We start from the raw sequence: 15884 nt of genomic DNA, 5'->3' as shown, positions 1-15884 counted from the left end.
TATTTCGGCAGTTCCCCAATCTGCTATTAAGCCACACTGGCTCTCAGGTAGGAGCTCATGATCTATATGCATATCAAGTGATTGAGCAGGATTTTTCCGACGACTGAGAGTTGTGAGATGCCCCGGTTGTTGTCATAGGCTTGACAATTCCTTTCCTTTTATAGAGGTGAACAACTGAAGTGTCCTTACACTCCTGGGGAATAAACTCCTTGACTCCACATGCTTGAAAAAGTTCTGTGAGCTTCTCAACCAAGCACGGCCCACCTACTTTGTGTATTTCTGATGGAATTGCGCCCCGACCCTGGTGCCTTGCTGCTTGCCAAGGCAAGGATAAATTACTTATCTCTTCGTTTTGAGATCTTAGCCTGGCAGTGAAAGGACGAAAGGAACTGACAATAGCACAATTTGTAGTTGATCAAATAACTCTGACACAGAATAATCATGAGCAGTGTGCAGAATATAAGCAATGAAATAAAATCAGACAAAATGCCCCGTTTCCATATTAGAATTTCCACATAAGGAAACTCGAGTACTTTGACACCACCCAAAGGCCACATGGTTCATGAGACATTAAATATCCATACCGGTCAAGAATTTGTATTAAGCCAAGGCTTTAAAACACCAACAAATACAGAAAGAAAGCTGTGACGCCGATGGGACTTTTAAAAAGTACATTTAGTTTCTAATGTGGATACAAAGAAACGGGAAGGAGGCATATTGTCTGCTTATTTGTAACGCACTTTAACAGCGTTGATCTTGCTGTTAAAGTAAATGTACAGCGTTGATCTCGTGCTCTTGAAGAGGAGAGGCCAGATTCCTGTTTTATAGGTCTACTCCAAGATCCTGTTGCCCAAAAATACCGATCATGCCAATACACCGAATATGATAGGTGCAACGTGAAAGAAACAGCAGTATTCCTTGTTTTATTTAATTAAATAAACCACCCCTTTACCAAATAACCATGACGACTCCTGCCAATAAACAAACAGATGTCAATCACACCAACAAGACAACTGCGATGTCACAATCTGACAAGTCGAATGTCAGGACAACAACCGGCAACTCGGCTAAAGCACCCAGCAGAGGATGTGACATCCCCTGTGTGACGGCGTTAGCGTAGAAGATTATCCACATGTTCCACAACCAATACACTGGAAACTTCCATTGTGCCATATGAAAGACCCCGTTTAAATGTGAAATAGTTTAACATCGCAGGGGGCAGTCTCTCTATTAGGAAACCCATTATTTAAGTCACATTCAGTGGCATTATCACAGAAAGTGAGCTGCAAATTTAGAAAGTGAGCCACGCATTTAGGACGTGTTTTTGTAAATCAAAATTTGGGAGCATGGCCACTTGAAGAGCATTCTGGGTACTTTCCACAACACATTCCGTCCTATCGATGAAGCAAAGTTTGACCAGTATTCTGAAAACGTTGCAAAAAGTGAGCCACAAATTTAGAACGTGTTTTTTTGTTCCTGGAATAAGGTGTATATCGTGGTAAAATGTACAAACACACAGATGATGATGACGATGTTAAAACAACTATGTTAACGTAGTTAATGAACTTGATGAAGATATAATATTCTTAAAAAATGCCTCTTCGAGTATCAAGGCAATCATGGCTGTACGATGAAACTGTACATCAGGAATGCCTCTCGGTGTGAACACTTCAGAAGCGCCTGCAGTGGAATGTTTGGTCAAAGGAGGCAGAGTTAAATGATGGCCAAGCAAGCCCCTCACAGGCACCTGTGAGATGCCGACCTTAACAGGTGTTCATTCATATCATCTACTTTTTCTCGAGTCTGTAAAGCTATATGGTAGATGCGTGTGTGTGTGTGCATATGTATGCTTTGTCAAGGTCAACTGCATCAACATCTTTATCTCTATCCATCATCATAGTCGTTCTCACATTTGCAAAGCCATCTGTGATTTTTAGGAGGATATTTTTTTTATTCTGTAAACATACACCATTGCGAATATCTCTTATCAAGTGCCATGCTTGTTATCACAATGTTAACGATGCCTGTGGAGAGAAAAAAATAACTTACCTGCTCCACCATTAGCATTATCAATGTGCGAATCTGCCGGAAATGGAACCACCGGCACACATTTGTAGGTGTGTTTGTGCAAGTGTGTAACCGACACACTGGAGCATGATTGGTCAGCTCTGTCTGTAAGTGGAGCTGGCACGACATCCGTGGGCAGAATGTCATTGCCTCTCCCCAAGCTAATGATTATTGGCTGCTATATGAAGTGCAGAATGGTGCCAACGACTCCAGATTTATTTGGAGGAATAAGTAATCTTTCCTGGAAAATTCTGCCGGAGAAATGTTTCCACCAAGTGACATCTGTGTGTAAAACAAAGTGATCTCTTTCCATATATTGTCGAGTATTCATCATTTATATATGAATATTACTTTGGCATTTGACTTTGAACTAAATTTTGTAACCACAGTGATGCACATTGCAAAATATACACTCACAGTACACACTGTAAAAATGAAAGAAGAATATAACAGCCGGCAGAGCCATTGGAAGGTGTGAAGTTTGCTTTGTCATACGTGTTAACATAATATTGAGGGGAACACTCATACTCGCTCATGAACATAATGATTAGCTCATTGTGGCTCAATACAAACATCTGCAGGATTCCATAAAGAATTGACGATTAGATTGTTGAATCGAGTCTGGTTTTTTTCAGTTATAGTCAATGAAAAAAATGTGTTTTTATTTAGTTATGATACTATTCATCACCAATGATTCAAAATAACAACATTCTCCTTAAATCCGGTTGCAAAATAAATATATAAATTCACCATTAAAAGATTATCTCACTGCAGATAATCCTCCAGAATTCCCTACAGTCTCCTTCCCACCATATCGTCCGAATTGAGGTCAGTTCAGCCTTCATTTCTACCTATAATGTGCCATTCTATAACCGATGTGTACCTTATTATTTTTGTCTTATAATGTATTGTTCCATTTTTGTACTGTTTTTCTTTTTCATCGATATTGAAATTTTCGTTGGTCTACGCAGTCATTTTTGTTCCATCCAAATTTGCCATAATGCACATCACATTGACCTGCGCATGGACATACAATTAAACAAAACTCACCAAACTATTTTTTATATTACCAGGTAAGGCCCACTGAGCTATATAGCTCTTTTTTTAGAAGCAACCTGCCCACAAATAATAGCTCAACAAAGTGGCTTATCATGTTTAAATTTACAGCAGCCAAATACTCGAAATGCATGTTTATGAATATGGAGGGGAAAACCAGATGACCCAGAGAAAAATCCAAATGAACACAGTGTCGGGATCGAACCCACGACACCCTGCATACCAGGTGAAGTAGTTAACATCTCGCCACGGCGCATGTCATCAATACGCAATCAGAATAATCTAAAATAATATATTCATGAGCAAGAGATTATTTGCATGGGCTTGAGTCAAGAATTTATTTTCATGAATGCATCATTGAATCAATGCATCACCCTGGTCCTATTAAGGCCAACAGAGCATGCTGATGTGTGGCCAAAATTCCAGCCAGCTGCCTTAACCTCCAGTGCTAATGCAACATTTTGTCCAGTACTCATTTTAGGCCTAGTCCACCTAAAGGATGGCAAAAACAGGTTTCGATAGCAGTTGTCACTTGTGTTGTGCACACCTTTCGAATCAAAACCCATATTTATATGCAATAATACATTTTAGCACATAATACAAATGCCACTATTCTCTAATGTGTACACAAAACTGTATACAACATAAAACAACATTCTTCATTAATACAGTACATTACTATTCAATTGGATATTACCATAGAAATAAAATTGTAGCCACAAGAGCTTATGCACGAAATGGAGAACCAACCCCGAGTACAAGTGGCTGTCCAAATATCCACGTTTGAGTGGGGCACAACCACATTTCTTTCCAGCACATCAACATCAGCTCATTATGAAACCGTTTCACCCCAGGTCATCATAGACCTAGCTGGTGTTTGCGAGCAGGAAGCCTGTAAGTTGATAATTACAGACAGAAAGGACTGGTTACACTTATTTGCGTGTAATACCGTAGTGTGGCATTCAAACTACTTTCAGTATGGGTCACAAAGACACGCACACATCAGATATATACTCTAACAGGAGGAAATCGAACCGAACCCGAAGAGAAATACTGGCATTAGCCGCTATTTTTGCACAGCAAAAATCATAAACCGAAACCAACATTTTTTCGTGTTCGAGAATGAAACCTCCTCCCCACACCCCCCAAAAATTATGCGGTTACCGGTTTCGAACCGGTTGAAAATTAAACAAGTATTACGCTTGGATGATACAAAGTTAAAAAGGCTTCAAACGCAAAGTCGTGAACACTTTCAGGGGACATTGGCCATGGTCTCATCCACAGAGCCACACTTGCCAACGCAAGGGCTGAGGGTGGGAAGGTTTATTACACTCGCTCAAGAATCGTCGGAATAATTGAACAGCCACAAAGATGTACACAAAGATAAACATTACGGGTAGACATTTTCGATGATAGTCCATTTTTATGTTAATGCAGTTAACTAAGGCGGTTAATTAGAAGCTACTGCACCAACGTTAGTCCTTGAATTATATTTGAGAATTTCTGGCCAATGTTTATTGCCGTGTGTTATTGCTTATTGTGTTTGTGGTATTGCACGTACTTTAGTGCCTGCAATAAAATAAACACAAGCAATAAAACGGTGCAAATAAACATTGCCCAGCAATCCTCACGTATACTTTAACCACAATTTTATTAACATGCAAGAAACATTGCACTTTACCACTTAAAATAAACTGTTACTGTTAAATATGGCTACAGGATTCGTTTTATATCATCTGCAAAATCGCCTGGGAATTGCAATAAATAAAGTCTTTGTTAATTGCATTTCCCGACAATTTGCCGATTAAATGAAATACAATTTATTTCCATATTTAGCAGTACATTTTTACATTAAGGGGTGAACGGCAATGTATCCTACATGTTAATAACATTCTAATTGAAGTATACTTTACTTTCAAATTTCTATTACGCATAGAAAGTAAACAATCGACATGTACACAGATTAGTGTACCTTAGTGCATATTTAAATATGCTGCTAAGAAGATAATCATAATCATACATACCCACAGTTAACTCGGTGAACTGCTGTAAAGCCAGCGGAAGCAAGGCAATACATTTAAATACGCAGCACAATTTGAACTTCACAGTACTGTATTGAAATACAGAAATTGAATACTACGAAACTAACTAAAATCATGTACAACCCTTTAATTCACTTCTAGATGAATGTCTGCCCACAGCTTATCGGTCATGGGGGTTATTTCACCATACTTCACCATGCTGATCAGTGTACTTTGGTGAAGGGGGACCCCCCCCCCCCCCATCATATGTTTCAGATATTACTTGCCACTGATGTTAGCCGTGGCTGGGAACCCAAATCAGTACCACGGGGTTCAGAGCACAGTAAGTTCAACATTTGATAATTGGTTTCTTACCCTTTTATCTGGCAACAAAACTGACACCTTTTTTACAAGGAGTCATGTTTGCATTGACCACAATACCGCCTTTTGGCCTCATCTGGTCCAACACCATGTGAGACTAGGCTCTCGAAAAAGCTGTCTCGGGTGTGGACCAATCAATTTCAAGGACAGTGCATACATTATCAGAGTTGTGTTTTTTTTTGCATTTCGACCACAGGTATTGTGGTCAATGCAAACATGACTCCTTATAAAAAAGGTGTCAGTTTTGTTGCCAGATAAAAGGGCAAAAAAACTGATCATATTTTGCTACTGGCAAAGGAGCTTCCAACGGTGAAGTTCAACATTGTTAAAGAGTATTTAGCTGCGATAAATTTCCACGTGATAAGCCACTTTGTTGAGATATCATTCGTGGGGGGCCAGGTCGCTTCTGAAAAATATATCTATATATAGCTCAGTGGTCCTTACCTGGTCAAATAAAAAAAATAGTTAGGTAGTTGAGTTTATTGTGCCACTGCTCCATCCGAGTACTGTCGAACAGTGCCTTCTTAAAATACTCTGGTTCTTTGGGTAAAGTCACGTAGATAGAAAACAACAATAAAATAAAACACGGCGTTTCGGTCGCAACACAAGCGTCCGTCTTCAGGTGAGGTTGTGTTTGCGCCCGAAACGTCATGCTTTCTCTTGTTAGTTTTTCTATCTACGTGACGTTACCGAAAGAACCAGAGAATATGGATTCCCGCAGTCACGAAAGCTTCAAATCAAGATAACTCCACTTTCTTTTCGGGGATGTTAGGGGTGGATCGGTCACTGAACGGCACGGAGAGTCCATTAACCTAGCTGGTGAACAGTGAGGTTCTTTCCTATAATCCCCTCCACGAAAATACCAAGGGACACCTTGGGACTTTGCGAAACACTGTGGCGTGTGTAGCAGTTTTCATAGTTTATTTGTCGACAGGGGTAGTGGCCCCGTTAGTGTTTATTCTGCTGCTTTTCAGCAGAACAATGCTTGACTCCAGTGTCACTTGGGGATCTCTCTCTGTAAGTACAGTACGATGTTTCCCACACCGCACTATTAACGTGATGAGCCGAGTTTAACTCCCAGGCACGGCGACCATCAGTGGCGAGTGATATTTGAACAGACCCTGAAAGCAACACCACTGTCACCCACCCCGGTCACCTATCCGCACTGACCCAGGGTGGTGAAGAAGATCAGTAAGCTCAAAAGAACCCCCATAACTTACACGGCATGCGGCAGAGGTCGCAAACGGGGTTTGATTCCTTACCCGTACCCGGCCGCACCAGGGTCGCAAATGGATACCCATACCTGTACCCGGCCGGGTACGGGTAGGGTACGGGTATTGGGTACCCGGTTGCGACCTCTGACATGCGGACTGACAAAGGACCGTAGATTCTAATTATTATAATTATTGTACAGCCAAACAGCAGCAACCTTGAGAGCACGTTCTCGTCTTGTTTACCAGTGGCGGGTACACACCCACCCCCATCATCATCATCATCACCACCACAACTTGGCAATGTGTTGTGTGGCTGGGTATGCGTGCGTGCATTGACCGGCACACCAATTAGCGTTCGCACAACAACAACAACGAAACTGAGCAGCAGAATGTTTCCAACAGGTTTGGCCGGGGCGGTGCCCGTGCGGCACACACAACAACCCAGGCCAGTAGGACAGACCACACTTGAAATAAAGGCGCAGCAATGGTAAACTATTGTTAAGTGCTTCTCCCCTCCTCCCCATTCCCTTAGCTAACAGCAGTCAGGGAGCGGCTCTTATCTGCATGTCATGGATGAGGACTTCAGGTGCTGCACGCAGTCGCCATCCATCTATCTATCAAGTCCTCGGCACACAAAGCCGTCGCATGGTGGCTAATCTTCTTGATTACAAAGTGTTCCCCCAATAAGCATTGCGAATTCTAGCACGCGTAATGGTTGTGTGATTGCTACTGATAGTTACATTTAAAAGTAATCATTGCTTAGTTCATACGGCGGTACTGTGTACACCATATGCGGTGTTATACTACAAAGTGCATGCATTTTATAAGCTACAAATACTGTGCTGGATGTAATCTGTTGATATGAAATCCGATAAAGGCATGATAATTTTTTTTTAAATGCACATCTACACTTCATAATTTACAAATAACACGTAACATTAAATAATTATCATATTGCAACAATATTTCTAAATAAGAGAGCATTAAAAAAATAGCCTCATTGTTTGTCACACACCTCTCTGTCTGGTTCTCTCCAATACAATACTGTATCGATAACCTTCGATTAATCCTAACCTCCATGCAGTACATAAGGTAACAATCAACATTGCAATCCTTCCTCACCACCAACCAGCAAGGTGAAGTATGCTCAACTAACCACCACGACGGGATGGGGGGGAAGCCTTCATCCAGCAATGGATTGACAACTGGGGCTGTGCACATCATCAATTCCATTATTGGCGTTTTCATGAAGAAGAAAACCGATTGCACTTACGTAGCCGATAGAGACTTTAGGCACACCGAGTTTGTCACCATTAGTCGCAATCCTGTTTTAATTGGTTCATTTTTATAATCCGTCCAGTTGACTTCTCTGCCCCGCTTGCTTGCCCCGGGAGCAACACACACTTTGTATTTATTACACAGCTTTGCTGCTTTGCTTGCCATTCTGCGGCGGTTCTACTCATTAAAGACCCCCGGCTGGGATAATTCCATTAAAGCAACATCTTTGTCAGGGAATAGCGCAAACTGATTAACGCTTTTTAACGAAACGTTTCATTTTTTAAAAAAAATTACTTTTGCTAGCTGAGTTTTCATTTACTAAAAAAAAATATCCCAATGCTTCTCTGGAAATATTATTCAAACTCTTACTTAATCACTTGTAAAGTGCATTACATTTGGACGCGACAAAAATGTAAAAACGTTAATTCCTTGGGTCTGCGTTGCCAGCGGTCGTGAAACACAAATGTGGGTTGTTATCCTGACACTTTTTTAGGATAATTCAGATAAATTAGAGAAAATACAAAGTTCAAATTTAAAAAAAGGCGTCAAGTGTCTACTGTGGAAGTTAACTTTCATAAAATAACGATTGTAAATGTTGTGGGTTTGCTCTCCAGGTTAGTGCTGTACTAGTAACGAATTGGCATGTTTAGTTTACGTGATAATCTTAACTAATTGGCTGTGGCGGGTTTAACGACACAATTTTACGCGATCTAACCCCTCCAAAAATATATATTTTGGATATTGGTCGCGAAAGCCAACATGTTATACTTTCTACGTATATACTGATTAATTAAGACCACATGCATTATAAGATCCCTAATGACACACATGTAATTAAGGGCAGTTTAGAGTTCATTTGTGTATAACCTTTGTACAGGAAACCATAATTAACGCGACATTGGATCAATTGAATTTGGTTATTCTAAAAAAACATCCCGCTTGCAGATTGCCGACAGATATCACAAGGATAGCTGTAATAAAAAAAACGTGTTTTCGTGGTAATAAAACAATTAGTGAACGATAACAAAACTCGACAAATTGGAAAACACCACATCAGAGGCATCTCGTCCTAAGATATGTTCTCGACGTTTAAGACGGTGCTTGACAATGCTCTCTCCCGTACCATGTCGGGTGTAATCCTTCCATAGATACCCCCACTTAACTCATACGAAGACCCTTTGTTTTAGAGAAAACTATTGTTTTTCTTCCCAAGCCTCTCCACGTCCCCCACTAATCTCAACGCACACTTATCACTGCATGTGTGGACACTCCTCTCAACACCAGACGGGCCATTATTCTCTAGAACGTCACCTATTATATATTAGATTTCCATTTAAGACCAAAGCGCTATTGACGAATGTTGAGGCTTTTTTGTTGTTAATTGTGCACCACTGCCAACGCAGTATCAAAAAAAATGCAAGTGAACAATATTTTATCAAATATATGGGCCGCATTTTAATGTAATACATTATTTTTTACAATAAGACTCCTTGGTACCGCTGCATATTATATACAAACTGCATTTTTTTTCTCGATCTCTCTCTCTGAGAATGTTTACAATCTTCTATATTACTTTATAGCATGTTCCAATTTTTTCCTCGCTACAAGGGTATTTATAGAGCAATGCGTGTATTTCCAAACCATAGTTAAGTTCACGTGGAAAACTTCCACGATGCGTCATTTTTCCAGTTTCTATTCGTCACTGAAGCTGCCAAAGAAAACGTTACCGTTTCTGTAAAAGAACTGCATTGTTCATTCCTTGAAAATGCCAATTCTCAATTTCGTAACCGTTTCAGACCAAATATGCCATCAAGAGTCCAGTGGATTGGTCTAACACAGTTACAAGGAACTTCCCACTCACCTGACATGTATTCCGTTTTATACACTGAATGTCCCAATTCATACTGCACTTGCAGATGCATTAAGAGTAAATGTCAAAGTTATCAAGTTTTGGCTGGGCGGTGTTGCGATCAGAATACCGAACTCAAATCCTGGTCAGGCATTGGGGAATCCACCTATACCTTCATCCTGCCGACTCAAAACACGAGTGGGGTAGTCCTATAGGTAAGAAAGAAAAAACCACCCGGTCCCCAACATACGAACATGGAATTTCCACCTCTGTCCAAGTGCCACCAACAGAGATACGCGCCACCCCAATACTTGTCTGGCTCAAGAGTTAGATTGCCACCCAGCAAGTCGCTTGACCAAATGCCCCAAAAAAGGTACTCACAGGGACTGCTGAGAGGTTGACGATGGTGCGGGTGGTGGTGGTGATGGTGGTGCTGCTGCTGCTGCTGCAGCGAATGCGGCTGACCAGGCGGCAGTGGTGGCAGAGGTGGTGGTGGCCCCAGGGGCGGCTGGGCCCAATCCCAATTGTGAGCGAGGCTGGGCACGGGAGAAAATGCGGCCGCATGTCCCTGGAGCATGCAGGCAGGGGGCCCACCCCGGGGAACATCACGGCCCGTACGCGGGCTGATGGCCAGAGACTCCAGCATGCAGTCGTACATGGCAAGCACCCACCAACGCACACCTGGCCGGAATGTGCTGGGGGTCGCGCAATGACCGAGAAAGAAACCTTCTTTTTGGCAACTTCTTCAACAACTTTGCGGTCGAAAACGAACGCCGAGATCGGGAGTCGTCTTCGGCGACTAATCGTGGTGAAAGCCGCCACTTGCGTCCGTCAGCCTTCGCAAAGTTTGTCGAAGTGTGCACTTGGCGTGGGATCGGAGCGTGGGCCCTCGTTGTGCGGTGGCAAGCGGATTGGCAGGAAAAGACTCCGAACAAGATGCGTAGGCGATTGCCCAAGGAACCGCACTCATTCCAGTCCGAGCAGCACAGTTCTCCGCTTTCATCTGCTGTACTTGTTTTCTCTTGGTTCTTAATATCTTGGTTTGTTTGAAGATACTTTTAATAAAATAAAAAAATATTTATGCAACGCAAATTATGTTTTTTAGAAAAAATATCCACGTTCAGTGGTCTTCAACGAAAACAATTTCGCGTCGAATGTATTCGTTCGCTCTGAGAATATCCTCTGGGTGTTAAACGACAGATCCAACCCGGTCTCAGCTCACTCTCATCTACACCAGGCAAAACAAGCAGCCTCCCTCCACCCACGCGGTTCAGGAGTTATGGTAGAAAACAGAGCTAAGAGCCTGTAACTGAGCCAGATTGCCCTCTGGCTACTAAACCATGCTCCGCTCCACCCCATCAGGGAACGGGGGGGGTGGTTGTGTTGGGATTTATGAACGCGTCTTCCTCCTCGTTCAATTCCACCCGATTTTGTCTACAGCGGTGGCTGTAAATCCAATTAAATCACAACCGTGCAACAAAACAAACCTTTTAGAATTCACTTTAAAGCGTTTAATGACGATGTGCTTAGGAAGTCAGTCGAATGCATCCCCCTGCTTTAGAATGGAATAGTCCGCTGGGTTGGGCTTAGCCCACTTCCTGCCTATTGGCCGGGGTGCTGCCAAGTCCCTCGGCAGCACATTCCTCAAGCCGCACTACTTTTCTGGCCGTGCACGCATACAGTACCCGCACTCTTTTTTTTCTGTGTATCATTTTTTTATTTCCCCCCATTAAAAAATGTAATATATACCGCAGCTCTGATCTAAATCAACCCATAAACCGCCCGATTATTGTGATAGCATATAACCAGCAAGTTCACTGACACCACTGTAGGCAAAAGTGGCATTTGTACGTGAGATGTTACACACACACACAAAAAAGGACCAAAATGTGGCAGCTCTTGGGCCACAATAGCATTGGCTTTGAGAAATAAATAAAAAGCTTGGAATCTGCTCTTATGTAACGTTGCAGATAATTAACAACTGCTCTTGTAAAGATTGCTGTCACTCTTGCGACTTTAATTATGTCATTTTTCACCATCGCAGAGTCCACACAACTGAGTCTTTAATTCCCCCGTGGTGTTGTGTTTAAATTCCAGGCATACTAAAAAAATGAAAATCAACAAACCGACCCGATCCAAAATGTTTTTTTTTGTTCCAACCATCAGTATTGTACCGTACAACAGAAGTTTCTAGCACCCTCCCTGGCCGACAAGAAACAAAAACAAGAACGAACTTTCAGACTTCGCTGTGTGCACACACTCCGCCGGTTATGCACCCTCCCATGGGATATTTTAGCAGTGTTGGATATTTGGCAGAGCACGTCACACAATGGCAGGGTTGGGTCCGCCCCTGGAGAACACTGCTGAACTCTGGGTGAACCTCGACGGGCCTAGGGAACCTTGGGCTGACCCCGTACTAACGTGACATCACAACTCCCACCCTGCCTCCCTGCACTCTCCACTTGACTTTCCATTTTACCATAGCCCCCTTTATTTTTGTAACACGAATAATAATGATTTGTAAAAAAAAACACATCTTACTACTTTCTTGGTTTCAAATGGTTTTGTTGAATTGTTTTTCCGACGTGAAATTTTTCACTTTTTTTATCAGGCCCTATATCTGTAAATATTTATTTTGAACTTGTTTTTATAAAAACACGTCTTTCCTCTGCACATTCTGCAGACAGCTTTGTCTTCATGTTTTCTTCTCCGTGATATATTTCAATTCTTTAAATGAAAACAAAAATCAAGGCCAGATCGATTTAACTATGGCTCTTTGATTAACAAAGTCAAAAATAACATTTGCAATGTCAGCGTACAACTAAGTGAAATTTCGTGAATTATTGTTGTTTTTTTAAAATCCATGACATAACGACTGATGGTTACGGGCTGAAGCTGCCGAGCTAATTTTACCGCACACTGCAGCGTTAACCCCTTGATGGCGACCCAAGCAATGGGTGATTCATGTGGGAAAAAAGCATTACGGGAGGCCCCCGGTGGCGTAGCTGTCTGTCCAGCGCTAACGGCGTGTTGGCAGGGACGTGGGGGCCATGCCATGCCAATCACCCATGCTGCCACGCACCAACATGAAAGGGACTCTTCGGCTTTAAATCAGGGCCAGACCCCCTGCCCTGTCATTCATCGGCACTGCTTGCTCTCCCCCACCCCACCACCACCTTCCCCCCCAATCCTGGAGACATGTCAATCAGCTAAAGATCCCTCTGGCTGGGGGTGGAGGGGAGCAGGAGATGCTGGTGGTGAGTAGGGGGTGGAGGGGTTGAGATGCCAGCCATTTATCAGTCTGAGGGGAAGACGGCTGCTGAGCTGTGAAGAGAGAGGGGTTAATGCTCCTCCTCTCTTTCCTTACCACTCTGACTCAAAGTGCACTTTTTCAACCCTCTGTCACACAGTATCAACCTGGTGCCTTTGCGTTGCTCTGCAAATATCAGTCTGGTATACCATACTTATGTACAAGTATTCTCCGTTGAATAAGGAAAACAGTAAACAGTGCTAATGCAAATGCATGTGTTGACAGTTCTGATCTGTGTATTTTGGCTAAGATTTTGTGCAAACACTGTATCAGTAACTAATATTTAAACAACTTTCAATGCGGATTTTTGTACTTTTGTAAACCAGGATAACCTCTTTACATAAATACAGAGCTTATCTCATCTGCTTTTTGGTTTGTAGCTTTGCACATTTTCTAAATATTGTGATCACAATAACAGCTGACAAACACTTCGTGCAAAAACTCAATGGGATAATTATAGGTGATAAAATAATAAAAAGTCAAGAGTCTATATCTACATTATATCTATTTTTTTAGTCCATCAGCCAATTGGCCTTGTGGAGCAGTGTTTTACAGCAGCGTTTGTTTGATGGAGGCAACCTACGGACCCTTTAAGTCTGATCAGCAGTCAGGCCTGTTAAACAAATGTTACTAGATTTACAGATGTTTGAGGCAAGAGCCGTCCAACAACATTGTATTTTTTTCTTCTTCAAAAGAAGTGTTTAAAATAATGTTGACAGTACATATACCGAGAGGTGAATTGTTAGGTTTGGAGAAAAGTGAGGACGGTGCAGATCAAAGACACGCATATAAACAATGTGCAGGAGCACATAACCACCATTATAACGTACTGTAGTCTAAATGGCCCTGCAAGAAATGCATAAGTCTTTACGCAAGAGAAAAATTAAAATGACGTATGCTTCTTGCCCTTACTTTGTGCTGTACAGCAAGGATAAAAGTGGTCTTTATTGCTATCGCTATCTTTAGCCTCATCATTATGATCAACATCGTCATTATGATCACTATCAAGCATTGTCTATCCACTCCTGGATGACGAACTGCCCATGCTCTCGGTTCTGAACATTAAACATTTATCTCAGTTGTGCTTGCAACGTGGCTTTTTAAAGTAGGTGTTCTTCACAATCGTTGCAGGTACCTTAATGTTTCCAATGGACTATTTTCCGTAGTTTCCCTTCTGACTTTTGACTCCACTCGTTTAGAGTTTGAAATCCAAGCTTAGTTTGCTTCAAAGGCTACATTTTGTTTTCCTCGACTAATTTTTTTTCAAATACTTATTTAAAACGTCATAATTTCTTCCTGTAGCAATCAATTATTATGGAAATCGATTCTTCTTGCTGTAATCTTCTCTTCTGGCAGTAATTGATTATATTCCATATTTAACTCAATTCCTGTTCTTTTTCTCATTACATTTTTTGTCGGCTTACTTGTGGACTTCCCCATTAGTCTTTGAACTTATAATTACTTCCATTGCTTTACAGTTTTAGTTTCCTCTATAACCTTTGAGGGTATTTATTCTCCTGGCATCACGTTTGAGGCTCGCGATATACACAATATCCTGGGCAGGTGTGCCTCTCGTGTTTAATCTAAATGGAGTTCCCACGTGCACCAAGCCACGCACGTCCTGACATCATTACAGCGATGTTATCTACTGACGTCACTCACTCCTGCCACACTATCAATAAAATCCATCGGCCCAATGGCCTTGTGGGAGTGCATAATTTCAGCACATTGCAAGCAAACTCTGGACCGGTTTTAACAGTTTCTCATCAGCAGTCAAGCTTGTTTTCATCACTGCTGGTGAACTGCCAGATTTCGATTTAAAGCTTTCGTGACTGCAGGGATTCATCTTCTTGGTTCTTTCAGTAAAGTCACGTAGAAGGGAAATAATAAAATAATAAAAATAAAACATAACAAAATACAATTATCACGACGCTGTCTTTCCGACAGCCCTGTTCTTCACCTGAGGACGGCTGCTTGCGTTGTGGCCGAAACGTCATGAGAATTGTATTTTATTACGTTTAATTTTTTATTATTTTATTATTTCCCTTCTACGTGACTTTACCCGAAAGAACCCAGATGATGAACTGCCAGATGTTATAGGCAATGGCGCTCTTGATTCAAGCAAGTCAGACTCTCCCAATCAGATGCCGTAGGAAAAAAATCGTTCCAGAGGTAATTGGGCTGATGGGTTGTGAAATAAATACTTTACATTTGTACGTGCAGATATATGAAGGAACTATCTTGCCCGCTTGCCTTTTTTTGTTATTTATATTCTCCACGACAACGCTCATGATTATGTTATGTTTTTTTATCAAGAGAGATGGGCATGATTATAGGCCTACAAAGCAAAGGGAGTGGGTGAAACTTAATGTTGATGTTTAAAAGGCAATGGTTGTTCGTAAACAGCTAAGTCTCCAATATTAAGCATATTAATGTAGCTTTTAAAAATGTTCAGATTGTTTACTATTTCCTTAGTGCCAATCTAGAGCATTGGTGCAAACTATTTTGAACATTATTCCAACTAATGAATCATTTGTAAATCCTATCAGATTAGTTCCTATGCAGCTCTGGCAGCTTAATAATTTGTGGAATGCCACACACTACCTAATTACATATTTAATATGTACTACCTAATTACATATTGAATATGTATTTTGTAATGCATTTCCATGTTTCTCCCTCCCACAGTATGGATTCATGATTTGACT

General features: G+C 41.5%; 1 protein-coding gene across 3 annotated transcripts in view; it reads right to left on the bottom strand.

Annotated features, from left to right (window-relative positions):
- Positions 1–15884, bottom strand: part of LOC133345872 (retinoic acid receptor alpha-like) — a 262449-nt gene that overhangs the window by 67889 nt on the left and 178676 nt on the right. Inside the window, exon 1 of one of the 3 annotated variants that reach the window (XM_061556934.1) lies at positions 10248–11196. The exons of the other annotated variants lie outside the window; for them this stretch is intronic. Coding sequence (XP_061412918.1) covers positions 10248–10524 — 277 coding nt within the window. The 5' untranslated portion in view covers positions 10525–11196. Of the gene's footprint in view, positions 1–10247; positions 11197–15884 lie in introns of those variants that run through there. 3 annotated transcript variants of the gene reach the window in all.

The sequence above is a fragment of the Lethenteron reissneri genome, chromosome 23, assembly GCF_015708825.2.
Source record: "Lethenteron reissneri isolate LAM-NWPU_2019-01 chromosome 23, ASM1570882v1, whole genome shotgun sequence".
In the NCBI taxonomy this organism is placed as follows: domain Eukaryota; kingdom Metazoa; phylum Chordata; class Hyperoartia; order Petromyzontiformes; family Petromyzontidae; genus Lethenteron; species Lethenteron reissneri.
This window is presented reverse-complemented; position numbering and strand designations above follow the sequence as displayed.